Below are 21516 nucleotides of genomic sequence, written 5' to 3' on the forward strand. Positions count from 1 at the left end.
CTGCTGTTCTGTAGTGGGAATTGTGCTGGGCATAGAAACTAGGGGGTTCATGAAGCCCACAGTGAGGGAAAAGGTAGAGATAATATTTAATCTGAAAGGATTATCTTGGTCAGTTAATCTCAAGAATTGACATTTGAGCATAGTAATCAATGTGTGTTGTCAATTACTCTGGATCTGACTGTAAAACCCCCACAGGATACTGGGTTCCTTGTAAAGCAATCATATGAGCTTGCAATAAAAGAGATGAGATGAGATAACAAATGGATGGCAAATGTGAACAATACAATTAGATTTTAAATGAAAAATATGTAGCAGTTGTGCCCTGGAGTCTTCCCAAATATTTAAGACTGATGTATCACCAGCAAAATTCATTCATTATACCCCTTGGATTTGTGGCATTATACTTTAAAGCATTTTTTGTCCTGTTAGACTTTCTTATTACCCTTTTTGCATACTTGCAGATGTTTTCTGTTGTTCACACTAGGTACATGATGCATTTTTGTTCACACCTTTTTCAACTGAAGAATAAATGGCTGAAAAAAATTTACCCCATGAAAACAAAATGTTGAAAAATACTAAACCCTCAAGTTTGAAGTTCTCAGTGGAGGATTATTTCAAGTTCACCAGTAGATTAAATATATACATTAAATAAGTTACTTCTTAATATACTTAAATAACCCCTCCTGTAAAATAGTTTATTTTTATGTTCTTTATTCCACCAAAACTGCATTGCAGTTTTCCAGTCTTTATATTTACATTATTTGCAACTCTTTCCATAAGTGCCGGTACAAATGTAACTGATGAAAATCCAGAATAGTCATACAAATGTTCCTGAAAGCAAGGTGCATTTCTGAGCAAATTTTTTTCTGATGCACAATAATATTTATGTATATATTAACAAAGCTTCATAATATAAAATATCTTCCATGGCAAGTAAAACTTCCCCACTTACAGCTTATTCAGATTTCAGTTACACAGACTTCTGCATTTCAAGTTAGTGCAAATAATGAGAGTATGAGCCTGAGCAGAACGATGTAAATACAACGGAACAAGAGAAACAGCAAAATTTTACCAACTCCCTGCATACGGTTATAACATTTAATCAGTATATCATTAGTATTCTTCATATACAATGTATTTAAATAATTGGCTTGTCTGAACTATAGGCAACAAATTTACAAAATAAAATAATGTTTCACACAAATATGGAATGTCGGACAAATATATGAAAATAAAATGCATCTAGTAACAAAACATTGTAAATCAAAAAGATAAAAGATGTGTCTCCATTTTTGAAGATTTCAAGGCACTTTCTTGGCAAAGCAGAATTCTCTCCTTGGTAGAAAGTCTGCAAGAGAAAACGACATGTCATTTTATAACTAGTTTCAAACCAGAAAAGCAGGCTGCTTAGCAAAATTCTGTTTATAAACCACAGTTTCCTGCGGATTGTATAAATCATAAGATTAACTTCAAATGCCAGTGGGTCTTGCCCTCCTGTGAACACTAATGAGTTTTGCCGGGGCAAATCCTCAGGGCCAAAAGGTTTAACACATGGAGGTCCGCGCTGCTGCACCTTGCAGGCGAGCTCCCCATGCACATAGCCACGTGCGGTTCTACATTCTGGCTTTCATCAAATGCTTTACTTCCACTTGTAGGGATCTGGCTCAGGAAGTGAAAACAAACCCACCCAAATTTCTCAGAGCTGTAAGGGCAGCATGTGCCCGGCATCCCGGCCCCGGAGCCACCCCGGCGGCTGCCCGGGGTGCGGCGCCTCTCCATGGTGCTGAAACCTCCCGCCACGGCTTGCGCGGCCAGATCCGAGGGCAGGCGATTGGCTTCCCCCAAGCAAAAGTTCATTTCGAGGAGGAAAAGACCACGTCTTCTTTGTATAGCCGGATATTTACAGATGAGGAAGGAAAATATTTGCATAATAGCACTGCAGCTCTTTTTTTAATGAGGAAAAGGCAGACTATTTTAGTACTGGCAAGAAAATGCTTAAAAATAGCTGTCAGTTCTTCAAGTGAGAGAACCAAGAATCTCCAAGACTCTGTCAAATGTTAAAGTGAAGGCAAATTTTCTTACAGGAAACAGGATCTATGGCTATGTCCTCTCTACACTACTGTGAGGGTGGTGAGGAAAGCAGATCCCTTGCGCCAAAAGATGAAGTAGAATCAATCAGAGAATCATGTTCGAAATGCAATGTTTTTGAGGGATGAATGCATGTAACTCCTTTGTTGCACTCCCTACTAACAGGGAAGAGAGAGCAACTCCTGCCACTCTTCACCTTCCTCAAGGAAATGTTTCCATTCCAAGAATCAGTGGATATGAGTAAACATGAAGATCTGAGGATGTCTCATTTATGATGGAAACTATCTGCTGTACTTAGTGGAGGAATAGGGTGAGGGAGCACAAAGACAGCTGGGGAACACTCAGATCATGGCTCTACTTTTTCCTATAACGTTTTCTCTATTTTCAACAAAGTAGAGAGAAAACTAGCCTAGAAACAATTTTAAGTGAATGCAGTGCACACGAACTGCTAGCAATGCTTACCATTTAAAACCTCTCTTCCCTATTTTTCATGTATTTGAATGTATTTTTGGCAGGAAAATTAAAACACCTGGCTTTGCAAATCATAGCAACTTTTGATCCTTTTGTGTTTTAAAGATGGAAATAGGATGAGATAGATGCTTCTGTACTGTGGATATGTAGGCAGATCTTTGACTCATTCTCTTAAAAGAAAAAGAAAAAAATTTGGAACACCAGAAATCTCTCTGAAAGCCCTGATACATGAATCCAGAGATGTAAATGGATACAGATAAAGGAAAAGCAGAGATTAAAAAGGTAAAACTGCAGAAAGCAAGTGGTGGGATGTTTGAGAAAGCTGAGATTTAAAAGAGGATAGTAAAAACCAGGAATTTAAGTACTAATTATTTTTCTTTTTAATGGGGCATTGAGAAAAGGATTCCTGCCTTGAGTCATGAAAAGGAGATACATACAAAGTAAGGAGATGCCTAGTCAATCTCTGGTTTGCTGTCCTTGGTATATTCAACACCTGGAAATCAAGACACCAAAGAGACTGAAAATTGTTAAGAAGAAAAGAAGAGAAAGAAATTATGTCATTTCTTCTCAGAACTGAAATATTGCCATATTCTTTAAAGCACAGCCTCCAAATGAATCCCACCTCCACTGAGAAATCAAATCAGCTAACACTGACTCATATCCTACTCTTCTTTTCTTATTCTTGATTAGTATGAATTGAAGTCTTGATGCAGGAAGAAGTGACATACACAACTCCCCCAAGCTCCAAGCTTGCAGTATTTGTCAGGAGGAGCTGGTGAAATGAAACCATCTTCAAAGAAATTTAAATAAATAAAATTCACTGAGCTTATACATTTTAGTGGTTAATAATAACAACCAATGTGTGTATTTACAAATTAACCTTTGAAAGTATAACCATCATATTATTATTCAAACAACAGGAGAAAACAGCTCACTTGGAGATGTTACTTTTATCAGTGACAGTGCTGTGTAATTAACATTTGACATGCTATTTATAAACAAGAATGGACTGGTTTCTTCCTCAGACTACTTAGTGAAACTTTTAACTTTCCACATCTTTATGTTCAGTTTCCTTCCATCACCATGAAGTGGTTATTAACTTTTCAGAAAATCTCAGAAGACAATACGGGAGTGAAAAGGGGTCCCAGAAATTAATTAAGTGACAGGTGATCTATGAAGATTGCATTGGTAGACCTGAGACCAAGACATTCTGTTTCTTCCATGGATTAACAACAAAGTCCTCTGCAGAATGGACTGAAATAAATGTGCTGCTGATGCCCTTGAGCATTTTTCTTTCACCAAGCCAACTCCTCATTGAAATTTTGAACAGCAAGAGGCCACCCAGTGCATAGCTATGGACTGCAGTGCCACAAGTGACTTGTAGGAAATTACACTGGGGCTTGTCAGAGCTATTTGTGCTTCTCTGTATTTCCAGGGGGAGCCAGTCAGTTCTGCAACGCCAAAGCTGCATGTTGATGCACTCTGATAACACCACATTTTTGTATGCACACCTGATAACAAGGTATAAGTGTGAAGTAAACCACTAGACCATTCAACAAATAAGAAAATGAGTGGGGAAAATTATACTTACATAGCAAACATCCTAGGACTGTGTACACAAAGGGCTCATTGCTAATCTCGTTAGCAATCTTGCACACCTTTTGTAATCTATAAAACAGAATTACCCACAGCAATAATGAATCTCAGTTGCCAGATACCCTCAAAAAACTGCATAAAATTAAATGTAAAGTTTGTACTTGAATTTCAGACACTCTACACAGTGAAACTGTTATCTGATGGAAATTCATGAAATTATGTGTGCAAGATGCAATATTAGATTGTACCTTAGCATAATCAGTGTTCTAGAGGAAAAGTACAAGTGATGGAAGGAAATAAATTTCTGCCAGGAAGTTTTCTACTGGAATGTGGAAGACTGGGAATTTAACTCATTAACTGAGAGGCTATTGTAACTATCACTATAACATAGTCAGAAGTCAGGCTGTTTCAAACATTTTATTGTTCCATTTATTATTAATATTGATTTAATTCCATATTTTTCACATTTAAGTACATCTCCTAATCATCATACTAAAGATACTAAACTCCCACTTCCAATCCCCCTGTCGTGTGCCCTTGGTTCAAATGACCTCTTGGTTCAAGTGGACCCTGAGTCACTGCTATCCTTTCTGATATTTGCTAACAAGAAATACATAGGTGCTTCTATTGCTTGATAAGTCTTTTAATAAAACTTAATCTAAATTGTGCCAAATGGCAAGAAAGTGATTGCTATCTGGGTTTCAGTTCCTCAGAAAATATTTGTACAATGTATAACCATGTCAGAAGGAGAGGAAATAACTCATCCTCAGACATCCCCTGATGACTAAGGTGTCCCTGACAGAAAATATCAAACCCCTCTAAAGACACAGGGAAGGATCTTGGCTATGATCAGCCTGGGTGATAGATAAGGTGGAGACAAATCTGATGATTTAGCTCTCCTTTTTAGAACAGAACATTTCAGCTGAACGTAACTCATTGTCTGCTTCGGGTTTGCTTGATGAAAGGGGGAACAAAAACTCTGCTTTGGTTTAAATCATCCTTTTTATTTTACAATTTGCTTTGATAGTTGAACTAAAAAATAAATCCTTCACACCATTCAAAATGACAGTCTTATTTTTAACTTTAAGAAAAGGTATTTAATTTGAAGAAAAATAATATTAATGTGTTTCTTTAGAAATAAAGTGAAACACTTAGGTAATACATAAGAGTCTGAATAATATTCACATGCTCTGGATCCATGTGTCAAGGCATACAACATGCAACATGGTATTTTCATTGCACAGCATGTAACAGAAATATGCCTTGCCTACTCCTGTGTCTACTTAGAAAGCTGCATGTATAACTTTTGAGGGTCAGCCATGGATTCTTATATTCCAGCTTCTGATAAGTGTAAAGGCAAATGGAGATGAGGCTGCTCCACCCCCTTTCAAACACTAAATCCTCTGATGTGCTGAGCTATGGTGACAGAGCACCTCAGCTGCTCACAAACAGTGCTTCTAAGTGATGCAGCCAGAAAGTGCCATTGCTTTTTCATGTTAAATCCTGAAAAGCTTCCAAAGCACCAAACTTTGTTCACAGTTTGTGCTTACACACCCCTATTGAGATTCACTTTCTCTAATTAAAACACACTGCTTCTTTTCCACTGACTGTTATTGAACTTCCATTGCACTAGAGAATGCTGAAGTAACTTCTATTTAATGAATTTCCATTTTGGTTTGGGGATTTTGTTTGTTTTTTTTATCCATTTTATCCAAAAACCCTTTTATTTTCAGTGTCTCTGACAAAGATATATTCAGGCTGTGTTAAAGCAAAGCTTCTGCAGTCTCAGAGAGGAAGGTTGCTTGATGAGAACTGAAAGTATCACTAACATGGTAAATCAAATTACTTTATGTTGTTTAACAATGGGCATATAATAGAAAATTATACTCACAAGCTGAAATATACTAAACCCCAAAAGTACAAATCTACTATTCAGCATTAATAGAAGGTAAAGAATGGTTCAGATTTTATCTTGCACAAGGAAAGCTAAAGAGAGCAAGAAGGAGAATATCTGTCCTCTGCATAAGGATGCCCTACTGGTTTTCTTCAGTGTAGTTTTCATTTCATATATTTCAGCATCACTTTGAAGGAACTCCATGAAGTTCAGCTGACAGCAAGGGCATTAACAGAAAATCTTTATACATTAGAAGACCTTGGATATGCTTTTTAATGTAGTGCTAAAGAGTAACTCTTAAAAAAGGACCAGGACATCAAACTCTTAATAGATAAAGTGTGTTGCTTTCAAGGAAGTATCACAGCTAGAATTAAAAAGTACTTTGCTACTTACAGGTTGGTGTTGAGCAGTCCCTTGTGTTGTGATACAGTCGATGAAAGTGCTTGCTACACTCTGAGGAAAATGTGACTGGCCCTGTTTGAAAGTAAGGAGGAGTTAACAACAAGCTCTCAGTGTCACTGCTCTGCAGCTTCAATGAATGACAACGACACATAGCACTAAGTTCTTTTTCTCTAAAAGAACTAAAATTGCATTTAGTCTTTTACTATACCTTAAACAACTATGATGCAACACAAGTATAATAATAATGCTAGTGGAATAACAGAAAGAAATTCTGTTGCTGTGAACACAAGTATAATAATGCTAGTGAAATAACAGAAAGAAATTCTGTTGTTGTGCCTTTATGCTCATGATATAGAAAACAGAAAAAATGGCACATTAAAATAATGGGCTGGTTTAGCCCATTCAAATTCAAAATTAGCAGTGAAATTTCTTATATGGTGAAAAACAGAATGACAATTACAACAGAATTTAGTTCGTTCAATGGTTGTCTGTAGTCTATTGTAGAAGGAATAATGCACCTGGACTGAGGATACTATTTGTAAAGATAAATAAAAACAACATTTTAAGCAAGCATGAGTTTCTAACCCCTGGAAAGATGAAGTACTTTCATGTACTAATGCTTTTAATTTGCACATAGATGGTTTATAAAATTCTTAATATACAGTGTGGGTGTCAAGGGGAAAAAAAAATGACAGCTGAATAACATCTAGGAACCTGATCTCCTGTTAAATAATCCTAGTAAAAAAGCATACAATGTGCAGAATGCAAGATATGTTTCATCTTTGGGAAGGCAAATCCCTGCATGTCCAGGGTATAGTGTACTGCTCCCTTCTTTGGATATACAGTTCCATCTGTTTACGTTAATATTTGATTTAAAAAGCATCCCTGCTTGTGGCCAGGGGGTTGGAACTAGATGATCTTTAAGGTTCTTTACAATCCAAACCATTCTACGGGTCTATTTTTCTACAAAACATGGCTTAACTGTAACAAGTTGCTAAAGACCCCTTCCAAAATTGCTGATGGCCCCAGAAAGTGTTACTGGTGACATTCAAGTTGAAAAAGAGAGCAAAAATGCAATATTTGCATTCATAACCTGCTTAGCAAGACACTGACAGCTGGGAATGCGTATCCTGTGATTTGGACAGAAAACATTGATACGAACTGATGTTAAGTGAATAAGGCTAAATTTAAATGCAAATTTAGTACAAGTAGGAACCCTAAATAAGAATAGCTTGCATCAAGCAGTGCTACAAAATGATTCACATGAAGCAGACTTTGTTGGCCATCTTTCCTTTCAGAGGAAACCAAGAAGCATTTCTGGGGAAAAAAAAAAAAAAACACCAAAACAAACTTGTTTCATAACTTGAAAGATGGTTTATGGGCCTGGTAAAATAAATAAAGCTAATTCTCTCTGGATAGTGAAGCCAAACTGCCATGAGCTCCAGAGAAGATTCCTCTCTATGACAGTGAACATACTTGAAGATTAGATTTATTTTACAGTGCTACATGGGTTTCAGTAGATTTTTTAAGCCACAAATAACCTTTTCAACAAACTGGAAGAGCAGCCTTTGCAAGTCTGAACTGGAATATTGTGGCCATTTTTTTATTCTGAGCGAGTAATTAGACTCAAGGAAAAATATGTAATTTGAAATTATCCAGCATATATGGAGACAACACTGGCTTTTGTCACTAAATAAATTCCATGTCCCTTCAGATAATATATGGTTTTCTAGCTCTCTTCCTTGTCATCAAAAATAGGCTGTTAATTTTATTGTGTCTTACAAAACACTCTGTGTCAGCTGGCTTTCCAAGCTAAATTGACAGATTACTTTATGACTCACAAGATTATTTATGATTTTTCCTATAGTCAAGGACTGTTACATATGGTTCTTATTTGGCTTTAAAATGTGTCTATTATTCCTGGCATATGAGTAGTGTGCAATAATTTTCTTAACCCTGAAACTGTAAAGATAATGTACTATAAAGATAATGTTGATTTCAGCTTCTCTCTTTTTTTTTTTTTCACCACTTCATTAGTTTAGGTTGTCCTAATTCTGAACTAGTAAGAACTGTAATCAAACAGTTTAATTAATGAAGGCTGCTAGAAGATCATGATTGGAACAGAATAACAAAATCCAAAGTTCCACTGTATTTTAAGAAAATGGCTATGGATTACAGGATCTAGTAAAATGATGAAAAATGAAATAAGATATAAAACAACAGGCAGAAAATTCCATCCCTGAAGATCTTAAGATATATTAAAAAAAAAGAGTGAAAGAAAGAGAGGAAGAGAGAGAGAGAGAAGAGAAAGAAAAAGAGACAAATAGACAGATAGATAGATAGATAGATAGAAAGAAAATAAAGAAAAGGAAAGAAAAAGAAAGAAAGAAACTAACTGTAGGCAGAAATTCTGAGCCAACAAATAAACTTTCAGTATTTTGGAATGATCCTGCTTTCCTCATTCATTCCAGCTAATCTTACTCAAGTAATTTCAGCAATTTTGATGGCAACTAAATTAAATTCTTGCAGAAAAGGACTATTAATTTCATGAATGGGTCCACAGACAGGCCTTCAAGTATTTTTTTTTTATATGATTTACCAGTCTCACAATAACTTTTGTAAAACTCATGGCTGTTTTCCCCTGGTTTTGAGCAATGAAAATCAATCTGTATTCATTACTTAGCTTCCCCAGATTCTTATGCTGAGCTTTTTATGGTAGCTGAGGAGTTTCCAAAGCTAAAAATGAAAAGGAAATTGATTAAGTACTAACATAAACAAATCTCTCTTGTCTGTCCTTCCCAGGAGAGGAATATTCAGTGTTGCTCTGCCACATAGCACAGCGTAGTTTGAAGCTCTATGTTGATTTCTTTCTCATATGGACTGAAAATGATCAGGTTCACAATTACTCTTGTTTACTGCAGGGGTGAAGGGCCAGCTGGCTCTGGCACAGTTCCTGTAGATTCTGTTAGGTTGCGGTGAGCTATTGGCAGAAAGATCCTTAAAGTTGTGCTTATCCCAAGGGTTGGAATACACTTCCCCCATGCAAAAGAGACAACAAATACCTTCCTTTCTTGTCAAGCACTGCCTGAAATATCCAGCAATGAGGAAATGCATAATTATTTCTAATTCTCTTTTTCATGCTCCAATGTCCAACTATTTGTCCAGCTTTTAGTTTTAATATTTCATATAACCCTGAAAATCACCATGAGATTTGCAGTATCATACTTTGAGACCTTCACTCTTCTGAGTTACAGAAAGCTGGAACTGGAGAGCAAAGAACCAGTGCAAGCACCTTGTCATTGGCAACTTGTATTGAATATATTCAGAGGGTACAATATTTTTCTCAGTAGTTACAATACAGTCCCAAAGTTAAGTGCATTATACAGCTCCTCAGTTTTCAAGTACTTGGTTGTAATCATCATAAACTTTCATACTTGAAACAGCATGTTATTTTTTATATTTCATTTACACTAATTTAATTCTTCCTTGTTCTGTCTGTTTCCACTATTAAAATAAATATCCACATGTAGACATCAGGAGACAGAAGCAAAAAATCTTTCCTGATTTGGAAAGACGTGGCCACAAAGGTCTGTTTCTTAAAAATATGTGCAGTCCAATGAGAAGTTCTAAAATTAGTGAATGTGAGAATAAATATGGAAAGCACAACAGGACGATGAAAGTTAAACAATGACTTTTAAATAATGTTTTAACTTACCACATTTTGAAAGTTAATTTAGACCAGATAGTTCAGTTGATCACTCAATAAAACCAGAATTCTTCAAAAATTTCTACTTCTAAACTATGCACATTTAACTTCAGAAATGTTAGCCTCAGAAATGTTGAGCCTCAAAAAAATTAGTGGTGTGACATTTGCAGCTACTTAGAGTATGTACATGTGGAAAAACACAGGCAGCTGCCTTACCTGTAAAATGTTTTATGAACTTGTCTTTTAGACTGGAATCTCTTGGAAAAATTTCTGAGGAGAGAAGAAAAAAATTATATTTATGAAGACTAGGAATTACAATAAAAGTTCTGAAAGCATCATATGCCAAGATGTCTGATGTACAGAGACCAAATAGATTCCCAAATCAACTATAGAATTAATTTTCATAGTTGTGGGGGTGTGGGTGTGTAAACAAAATTGTGAGGTACTTCAGGTAATTCCCAGATGAATACTAAATGGTCATCCTACAACACACAATCATTTTCTGACACCAATTTCTGCACATATTAGGTCTGAGGGGGGCTGTAAGCATAGAAAAACTACAAATAATATAAATATATTATCATACTTACAAGTATGTAAGTACTTGAAGAAATTATGTAAAATACTTATGTGAATACCAACTAAATATTACTTTTTGGGTTTTGAAATAAGAAGTACCTGAAAAGTCTCCTACAAATCACCTAAAATAGACATGGGCCATGCACATTTTCATTGCAATATTAGTAAAAAAAGGGTCCTTCTCTCCTGTGAAAACTGCTGTGAATTTTAAAATATTTCCTTTCCATTTATGGAATTTTTTTCACAGAAAGTACAAGAGATTAAAAGCCTCAGAACACTCAAAAGAATCACAAAGAGCAGAAAATGGAAATAACACAAAAGATGAAGTTTCTTTTTCTTTTTTTTTCCTCTTTTTTCAATGGGATGCTGCCTCTGGCTGACAGCAAAAACTTTTGATGCAAGTAAATACCCTCAGAACCAGTACACCTCCCCCCAGTCTCATTAATTTTCCACTAAAAAAACTATTTCAAAATTTTTGGGTACCTGCAGTTATTACTGGAGACAGTAACAAGCTGCCTGTTATGCCAAATTCAAAGAACCTTCCCTGGCTGTTGGACAGGGACCATTGCTAACTTGCAGGATTAGGACCTGCAGTTAAATACATTTATTCACTAAAAATATTTCCTTATATCTAAAGTAATTTCAAATCTTTGTATTCTCCTACATTTTTTTTTCCAATTCCCAATCTGAGTTAACATTTAGCTCAGAAGGGAGAGAGTTTCCTTTCATACTATAGGAAGATGTTGGTTATCTGCCAAGATAAATTCTTACCACTGGCTTTAGACAGTTTCTCAGAGGTCACATGGGTGTATTTTTAGGCTGGGATTTTAAGATAAAATGCCCAAGTCTTACTGCAACTCACCAAGGTTAGGAAACCTACTTTACTTAAGATTCCTTAAAAAATCAGTTTTAACTAATGTCTTTCCTCATTGCAGAAGAAAGGCCACCCCTTCTCCAATAAAATTACAATTTTACTCATAAGAAATGTCAGGTAGTTTAAAATTATACAGAATGAAGGAGACAAAAAGGCAAAATAGGGAAACAATTGGTGTGAGTTTGAATGAGATGCCTCAGGTGGACAAGTACTGATAAATAATCACTGTCTGGTGAAGGATAGGCTAGGAACTGACCGTTCTTGCTCTGACAAGGAACATTTAGATACAGACACTGGCAAAGTACATAGAATTTCCTGTGGGAACAGTAGCTGCTTTTTGCCCCATAAAATTCTTTAGGAAAAGTGTGTATACAGCCAAAACCTCATCTCTTAATGGCCAGAAGGTGAAACAGGAGGACAGACTGATGCTCTGTCAAGGAGCTATGCACTGCAAGTACAAACTTGCAGCTGTAGCTGTGTTGGTAAGCCTGAGAAGGAACACTGCAGAGTCTGCTTTCCACATTGGCCCAGGGTTCACACCAGCCTGTCCCAACAGGGAAATCTAGGTCAGTTGTGTGTTGAAAAGCAGCCGAGCGATGCTGCCTGCGTGCCTGCTGCTCCCCTGCTGCGGCTGCTGTCCCTCCGGGCAGCACTCAGCTTTTCAACATGTGCCCAGCTTCCTTCAAGTGCTCCTTTGCTTAATAGTACAGTGCATGTGCGGGGTGAAACACAATCAGTGAGCCCCCAGCCCGGCACAAAAACAACCTAAGCTCATTTGTATGAGAATCACAGGCAGCACAGGTTACTGGAACGCTTCTGGCTCTAATGGCAGAGGCAACTCCCCCTGAACTATGAATTGCCCAACACAAGCAGTCATTTTCTCCCCTCTTCCAGCAGCGTAGCCAAGCCCTTCTGTCTGTATACAACTGCAAGTCTGAGGTCCCAAAGGACTTAGCATTTCAATCAAACTAATGAACATCTTTGAATAGAATATGTGTCACTGGCTCCTGATCACACTGCAGCGAGAAGCAGGATATCAAGTTCATACATACTTCTGACAAGCTCTTCTATGAAGTAGAAAAAAACATGAAAAAGCCTCTGAAATAGCTTTTTCTGGCTTCTAACAAGTTCTTAGTTGCTCCAGTCATATTCTATGTGTTATCTATCACCTATTACATTGTCCATTTTCACAACAAAGGCTCATCCTCACAATGCAAGTTAAATTCCTTTAACATACTAATTTCACAAAAGAAAAGCAGAAGCATTACTATAATAAGATAGATTTGCAAAGTATTACTAAAATCTAAATACTTCAAAGTCACACTGTGAAAAACTAAAAAAGAAACAGGAAAATGAAAAAATAAAATGTTTTAAGTGTGAGACCCACATAAATGGGAAATATTGACTGGAGAAAGCTTACTCAATCCACTCTTGCCTCCGCACCATATTACACAAACTATTAAAATACAGCCAGTATATATCCTATGGGATATAGTAACAATGGTTTTATTCAGCTAGGAGAATATTTAGACTGTGGCATTCTTGTGCCTAGGCTTACAAAGTCTGCACTGCTCACCATCTGCACTGCTCACCACAGAGTACATCTGGGTTAAAAGGCACTTGAACTATTGACTCTGTGTTTGTTCTGGGCATAATGTCGTTTTATAATAATAAATAACCTTAGTTCTAGGAACTATTTCTTATTTACATCAGGACTTCTATGTATATCCTTAGATATTCACTCATCCAGGGCAAAATATTGACTGTCCTTCCACAGATAGCACTGGCCATAGGCAACTATTAAATGGTGCTAAGATGGATTTGCAATTGGCTCTTCTGTCCAAAATAACAGAAATATTTATGGTAAACTCTAGGGAAAGATAAAATTTAAGGGTTTTCCAGCTCTGCTTCACAGACAGAATGGTTAAGTTTATAATGCAAAGTTGGTTCTAAACCAATCTACACTGTTAGTTCTATCAAGCTATGACATTCCACAGATCTCATGGTTTTAGGTAAGACGTGACTAGATCTACCTGAATTTTATCTCACCTGGGATAAATGTGATTATGAGGAGAGCTAGCCAGATCCAACCTAGGAATCAGTAAGCAACACCTGATCCAGCTCCCCTCTCTCAAATTTTGTTATAAACTTTCCAAAGTTGATTTAACCAATGTTGTAAAGCTAATTCCCCAGAGGATTATTGTTTCAGTTGTTATTCAGCACTCAGCAGATGACAGGAATGCTTAATTTTTCACTAATTTGGGTGAAATTACAAAAAGCTCTAAGATTAAATAAACTACAGCCTGCTCTCAGGTTTGTCCTCAGGTTGCAATTTAAGACATAGTGGCTCCACTTTCAATGGGTCTTTTCACCTTTCTGTGCCTTCAGTTTCTCTGTGTTTTGTCTGTTCAGACTGCAAAGTTGTGACAGCACATGCTGATTTTTACCCTGTGTTTGCACTGTCTCCTGTATCATGTCACCAAAATTGTGCCAGGAACATTCATGTCCTAATGGAGTATAAATAAAAAGAACTGTCATCACAGCCCTGAAATAAGCCAACTCCACACAACAGTTTGTTGACTTGGAACATAAAACCTCTACATCCTCAGGCAGAAAAAAACGCAAGATTTCCATTTGTTTATGCTCCCAACAGAAAACTTTTTTATATTTTTAGTTTATCAGAGAATTAGTGTCAATCAGACAGCAAAACTGCTCCACTGGTCAAGGCTGGGCCAATCAGAAATGGTGGTAACACCTCTGTGATAACATATTTAATAAGAAAATAAAAAGAAGTTATTGTGCAGATGTAACTACAGCCAGAGAAGAGCAGATTGAGAACACTGAGAGGAACAACTCTGCAGACATCACGGTCAGTGGAGAAGGAGGAGGAAGGGGAGAAGGTGCTCCATTGTGCTTGAGCTGAGATTCCTCTGCAGCCCGTGGTGCAACCCATGGTGAGGCAGCTGTGCCCCTGCAGTCCATGGAAGTCCCTGCTGCCCCTGGAGGAATCCCACACCAGAGTAGGTGGATGCCTGAAAGGAAGCTGTGAACCTCTGGTAGGCCCATGACAGAGCACAGTCCTGGCAAAGATCTGCAGACCCATGGAGAGAGAAGCCCACGCTAGAGCAGGTTTTCTGGAAAGACTTGTGACCCCATGGGGATCCACACTGGACCAACCTGTCCTTGAAGGACTGCACCCCATGAAAGAGTGACTCACATAGCAGCAGTTTGTGGAGGACTGCTCCCCTTGGGATGGGCTCCAGTTGGAGAAGTTCATGAAGAAGTGCCTCCTGTGGCAGGGACACCATGCTGGAACAGCAGCAGAAACAACATGCAATGAACAGATCTAATATCCACTCCCTGTCTCCCTCTGCCACTGAGGGAAGGAGGTAGAGCTGAGAAGAAATGAGGGGTGGGGGAAGGTGTTTATAAGGTCTTATATTACTTCTCATTATCCTTCTCTGATTTTGTAAGTAGTAAATTCAATTAGTATCTCTAATTCCAGTCCGTCTGCCCATAACGGTATTTGGTGATGGATCTTTCCAGGTCCTTATCTCAACTCATAAACCTTCATTATATATTTTCTCCCCTCTCCAGTTGCAGAGGGGAGTGATGGAGTGGCATTGGGGGGTGTTTGGCATCCAGCCAGAGTTGTGCACAGTTGTGCATTTTCTTGGTTTTTTATCTGTGAAATGGCAGAAGAAAACTGTCAGCAGTAAGATGCAGCTGACTCTTCCATTATAAACCCAGATGCAGGCTTCCAAAATGTTTTGGCATGAAAATAGCATGTGGGTTTCAGTTTTCTGTTTTGTCTTGTTTTTCAGAAAGAACATTTCAGTCATGAGACTGCTTACAACACAGTATGTTTTAGCAGAGTTTTAAATAAATGTGACATTTTAAAGGACAAGACTCTCCAAAGTTTCAACTTATACAAAGGCTATATTGGTTCATAGTATACAAATAAATCTTGCAATGGTTGAAATATCACGCTTCCAAAAATATTGGAACACTGTCAGCAAAACTGTCTCAAGTACTTACACAGACAAGTCACATTTATTTGGATGAAACTTTTCTTTTCTACAAATTCTCCACCCTGCCTAAAGATGGCAACTCTTGCCTACTGCAACAGTACAAGGTGAAACACTACTAGGAGGAGGTTTGCATACTTTCAACAATGTCAAGATGATTCATTAGCTCAGAACATAAAATGTTTGGTAACAAAAATGATAACAAAACCTTTCAAATGTAAATTTGTAAAGAATTTTATAAGTTCCCAGAAGAATTGAAGCAACAGAGATGGAATTCAGCCAGAACAAGATAATAATACCCAAGTAAAGTGGTATGCTAGGAAGATGAGTGAAGAGAATGGCATTCCAGTGCCAGTACATAAGTGAAATCCTAGAAAAACAGTGCTTAAATATATATATATATATATATATATTCAAAAACTTAATGTCCCAAAACATCCTTTCTCTGCATTTAATCTACACACATAACTATTCCTACAACTTTTAGATATAGATGTACTGCCTCAGTTTAACAAAAGATTAAAAAGAGTTTTGCTCAAAATAGAAAACAGTTCAAAGAGCAAAGATAAGACATCCTAGTGGAGAAAAAATTGTTAATGTTCATTTGATAAAAATTCAGTGTGGTGCGGTGTAAATCATAGGTGTTTTTCACGGGAATCACAGATAAAATACCCTGTGAATAAATGGAGCATGAAGTGTGGGCTTAGAGCTCTCACCTGGGTTTAACAGCTCGAGGTAGACAGAAACATGCGGTCACCATAGTGGGCAGCTGTGGCAGGGAGCGGATCCCAACCCCTGGCTGGGGCACTTTCCACACTGAGGTTTCACAGTGCTCAGGAGAGCAGCTCCCAGCACAGCCCTCAGCAGCAGATGATGTTAAGCATGGTTGAATCAATTAGTATATACTTCTTTCTTCAGCACCCCAAACAATTAAAATGTCTTAATTTCATCCTTTCATTATTACAACTCTTGCTTTTGGGCCCAGGGCTGGACAAAGTCCCTACCTGAAAAACTAAGGGCTTCCAGCAGCTTTGGCTAGGCTGGAAATGTTATATTTTCTATGCTGTTATGCCATTGCTACCTGAATGATATTACTTTTTGCTCTGTACACAATAGACATATCAGTATAGATTGAAATGTTTTACTGATTCCTCGTGTGGTGTCTGAAACAGAAGATGAACAGCACTTTGTTGGAAAAGTATGACATTTTTATTCCCTACTAAGGGTCCACCAATTGATTCTAGGGTCCTTGAGAGTGCTCAAAATCTTCGGAGGAATTTGTATTTGTATTGCAACTCAGTTCACAGACTAACAGATTTAACACTTTTCCTATTGCAGTCTCCCATAGAGAGGGAAAAAACCCTTTGTGCAGAAAGGAGCAACTCCTTCCATCATCATCAATCATAAATCATTAAACATTTTATATTATTTGCATTATAAATAACTGCCATATGTGAAATATCTACTTTTAAATTATATATTTTAATTCTCTTATACTACTCATCCGCAATTTCCACTACATAAACTGCACTTCTGCTTTTGTTTTGTTCTTTTTCTTCCCGGATTTCCGCAATTAAAAGATTTACAATAACTTTAGTAATTTTTTTGTTTATATTCCCCCACCCCAACTCACATACCCAGCTTTCCCCCACTAGATCTGCAATTCATTCCTTTAGACAAGGGAAAATATCTATTCCTGTGTGCAGTATTCCGAGAAGTCCGTGTTACTACTCCTGTTAAGTAACTCACACAGTTCCCGCTTACTGAATACTTTTGTTTTGAGACTTTGATGTGTACATACTAAGCATAGATGGAAAATGAGTCAATGCTCCAGACAGATACATTCCTTTTTGGATGTAATATTGCAGATGAAATTCAAAACTTACCAGATTCCTCCAAGTGCTCTGTAATGAAGACTACAATAACTCAGAAATGTTTTTGGTTTTTTTTTTTTTCTGTCACTTTCTACTCTACCAAGTGAAGAATTATCTAGTATCTCAGTATTTTCTGAGGAAGAAAAAGCCTCAGACAAATCCCCAAATCAACACAGCTAGGATTCACAGAGGCAAGAGTGTCTGCTCAAGAGAAAATCCAGAATTAATATATTACTGCATACCACTGCCATCTACTGAATGTAGAATATGCTGAAAGTAGTCAAGCATACCTTCCTGCTCTGTGAGCAGAGTTTACCCAGCTTCCCATTACCCTGCCTAATGGGGGTCCTCTCAGTTCCCACAACACAAAGTACACTCTAGAGCTTAAGGGTTACACATAGAGTGCAATTAAGAATTCATAATTAATGACTTGGTCAATTTATCCTCTCAAAGAGTAGATATAAATTACTATATTCCAATCTTTTTGGACTTATTTGCTGTCCATAAAATTTTTGTTTGGCATTACAACTTTATTTATACAGAAAATTGGAAGGCACATTGTGGTATATTATAATACCTCATTAGTCAAGTCCTAAAATGCTAGTTGTGCTCCCATGTCTAATAGATGCTTCCATGTCTAATTATTTGTCCAGGCTTGAAACAGTGCTTCTAAGGATACTTAAACCAATGACTTAACACTTACTTGCCTTGGTATTCATTCCAATAATATTTTTCTGATGTGAACATGGCAAATAATACTCCTCTTAAATGCAGATAAATTGATATATCTTCAAATTCTCCCAATTTTAGTTACAAACAGAATATCTGGTCTTGCATATATAAAATTGTAAGGTTTTATTCACCAGAAACTTGAGTAATGAAGTGGGCTGTGACATCAGGCAGTTTAGAGGTACAATGGAATGACCCCAAAGAAAAAGCCTACCAGGGTCTGCTTTCATAATGGCTGAGGAAATTTACCATATCAGCCACATTGTCAAGAGTATTACATTAAAAAAAAAATCAGTGTTGTTATTAACTCTGCTAAAGATGGGTATAAAAGGAAGCACTAGTTTCCAAAATCAAAGTCTGGCATTTAGTCACGATTTCTATTTTTGTCCTCTCTTCGCTCTGGAGTCAACCATTCACTCTTATCCTAGAATGTCTACTCATGTATGTCCCACCTCTCTTACTCACCCTTATAAGTCTTGCCTACATCAGCTGCTCCCTTAAAACCAGGGGGATTAGTATCCACAAGGCATTCAGGAGCATAACTAAGATCAGTTTGGTTCTACCAGAACCGCAATACTGCAAATACTGGACATTTAAAGAAATGCACAAATTATTGCACAGTGGGATTCCTAGAACTGACAAAAAAAACCCCAAAACAGATAAGGACACCTACAAACAATAGTAAAATGTGAAAATAAGCCCCTTAAAACCATACAAAGAGCAAAGTCACACAGCTTTCCTAGTTCTGCATGCTTAGATTTTTGTCTGTAGATCTATGTTTATACGGCCTCATAAAATTTGTTTGATGGATTGACACCTGCACACTACAGATGCAAATAAAATTTAAGTATAGCAAATTTTTCATTATTCACCTTTTTCTTGGAATGGAATATTCATTTTTTCTTTTAAGATTTCTAAAAATAATCTTGAAATTTAATTTGAAGTGCTGCCTTTTTACAGTGACCAGAGTAAAATTCTACTTTTCCTGATGGTCGTATACTCCCTCTCATTCATCAGCACCTCATTCATGTAATTCCAAGAGAATTATGGAAGGCATTTTTTACTTAAGTAGTTTTCAGCTTTATTGTTATTACAGAGACCTTCAAGTGGATACCAAGAAAAAAAATGAAAAATGTGAGACACTTAATTTCAGTTGGATTTATAGACTTTATTTGAGCAATGGGGCAGCAAACTATAGGAACACTGTCAAAAATAGTATGGAAAATTCTGTATGTACTATAATATAAATAGTAAGACAAAAGACGTGACTCGGATCTTTCTTCAAGAATAAAAGGGTACTTATTTATCTCTAATAACTGATAAACAGGCGAGAGAAGTCTTACATTAGCTAGGTACAGTCCATTTATTTAAAAAAGGTTATGGACAAGATCCTTGGATGTGCTTCCCAAAATAGCTGATAGCTGGATTCAATAAATCCAATAGGCTTCAGCCAAATTATTCTAAATGTGAAATACCAATTTTAATTTATTTACCAATAAATAATGTCTGTCATCCCCATTGGATTATGGCCTATGAACACCTAAGAGGGATAATTTCCCCTTAAATCCCTACTCCTACCTCTCTCCTGGAGTCCTTCTGATTACACCCTACATCTTACCCAAAAACGATGCAAGCTTGTAAACCATGAGCCAAAACATGTTCTTAAACCTTGAGCAGAAGTGCATTTCTTTGCTACAGTGTTTTATCCCTAAATCCTCCATTCTTTGTTTACTGCAAGTCACTAAATGGAGTCAGTTTCTGAATTAATTCAGTTTACCTACTACTACATGCGAAGGAGTACCTGGAATTAGAAATTAAATGTCTCAAGCTCCTTGCCACATTTCTGGCAAATCTGTAAGCAACATCCTGCTGATTCAGTGCTAGTTTTTATTTTAAAAACTGTCTGTTATTCGGGCCCTTTTTGAATGTTTCAAACTGTAAAACATCTCTGGTTTTAGGAAAAGCAAATGAACTTTGTTGTACATCATGAGACAGATAACTTTTAAAGCAATCCATTTCTATCAAGTTTCTCTTTCTGAAGCACCAGAGCCATAATTGTGCTGCTGTCTCAGAAGGCGTTATGTGCTCATTTCTATTCTAAATTTATATTCTAAATTTGTGCTCATTTGTATTCTAAATTTTCTTCACTGCAACAGCTTTTTCTCCATTCATCTGTGGCAGAAAATGAATGAAGTCTTTTTTGAGATAGCAAGACCTTCAGTCCTGTAATCCTTGTACCTCTCTATTAAACATTACAGGACATACTGAGAGCACATTGCCCCAGCCAGGGATGATGTGCTATTGCAGCTAGGATCATGGCAGGCTTGCATGCACAGTCCATCCCCAGCACAATGCAGGATGGACTGGAGGAAACCTTCTCTGCAGAAAGGAGAAGTGACAAAGTCCTTTGCGACAAACTTTCATCTCCAGGTTTTTCTATGTTTCACATGAAATCAATTTTTCAATAAAAGCTTTCACAAAATCAGATCAGTAAGAGTAAACAAAACAAACACATACTGATTTTACTTGACTTTGCTTTTTCATTTTATTATGCTGTTAACTGGAAAGAATACAGGAGTCCTATCCTTTCCCAGCTTTCTGACTTAAACTCCTAGGACCATATTTGAGATACCACAACTGTTCATGTACTCTCTGTTTCCCACTCTCTGGGATCCACATCACAATATCATTCAACAGTAAAAGCACCTATGACAGAGCGAGGGCAGAGACTGGAAAATTCATCCAGATGTAAGAGAACAAAAATGGGAGAAACAGGCACAGGAGTATTTGGAGTTTATCTTGTTATCACTTGGAGCACTTTCAATGGATATAAAACACCTTCCTACTTTTACTCACACCAAGCTTCAGTCCTTTAGAAGCTATGGAGGACAACTATATTTAATTAAGGCACTGCAGTAGCCTTAGAAGCAGAAAAGGTTGACTTGCAGTCAGAGGAGGATGATACAGATCTGTTCACATCCATGGTAAGGACCCAGACAGATGCTTCCCCCACTCTTCCCTGTCCCTGTCCTACTCTTGCCAGGCCATTGGCCTTTGCCTTCTCCCCTCCCTTGTGTTCTGCTTGGCCTCTGCACCTTGTCTGGACTCTGCTGAGCTGCGAGTGGGAGCAGAGAGTGACAGGAATAGTTAGCAATCGCTGCTATGAAGACAACTAATGGAATGAACAGTAATTCCAGGGAGGCCTTCCCAACTCAGCACAGCAATGACTATTTACGGCCTGAAAGGTCTTGCCAGCCACCAGTTGAACATCCTCT

At 37.3% G+C, this 21516-nt stretch overlaps 1 protein-coding gene across 1 annotated transcript in view; it reads right to left on the reverse strand.

The window, feature by feature from the left end:
* Positions 1-705: 705 nt before the first annotated feature.
* ALKAL1 (ALK and LTK ligand 1) overlaps positions 706-21516 on the reverse strand; it is a 35483-nt gene continuing 14672 nt past the window's right edge. The window contains exons 2-5 of the mRNA XM_041412996.1: positions 10374-10427; positions 6443-6523; positions 4151-4227; positions 706-1348 (exon numbers count right to left, since the gene is read on the reverse strand). Of these exons, the coding sequence (XP_041268930.1) occupies positions 4163-4227; positions 6443-6523; positions 10374-10427 (200 nt within the window). The 3' untranslated portion in view covers positions 706-1348; positions 4151-4162. The remainder of the gene's footprint in view (positions 1349-4150; positions 4228-6442; positions 6524-10373; positions 10428-21516) is intronic.

Source organism: Onychostruthus taczanowskii, unplaced genomic scaffold, assembly GCF_017590055.1.
Source record: "Onychostruthus taczanowskii isolate IOZ18803 unplaced genomic scaffold, ASM1759005v1 scaffold4, whole genome shotgun sequence".
Classification (NCBI taxonomy): Eukaryota; Metazoa; Chordata; class Aves; order Passeriformes; family Passeridae; genus Onychostruthus; species Onychostruthus taczanowskii.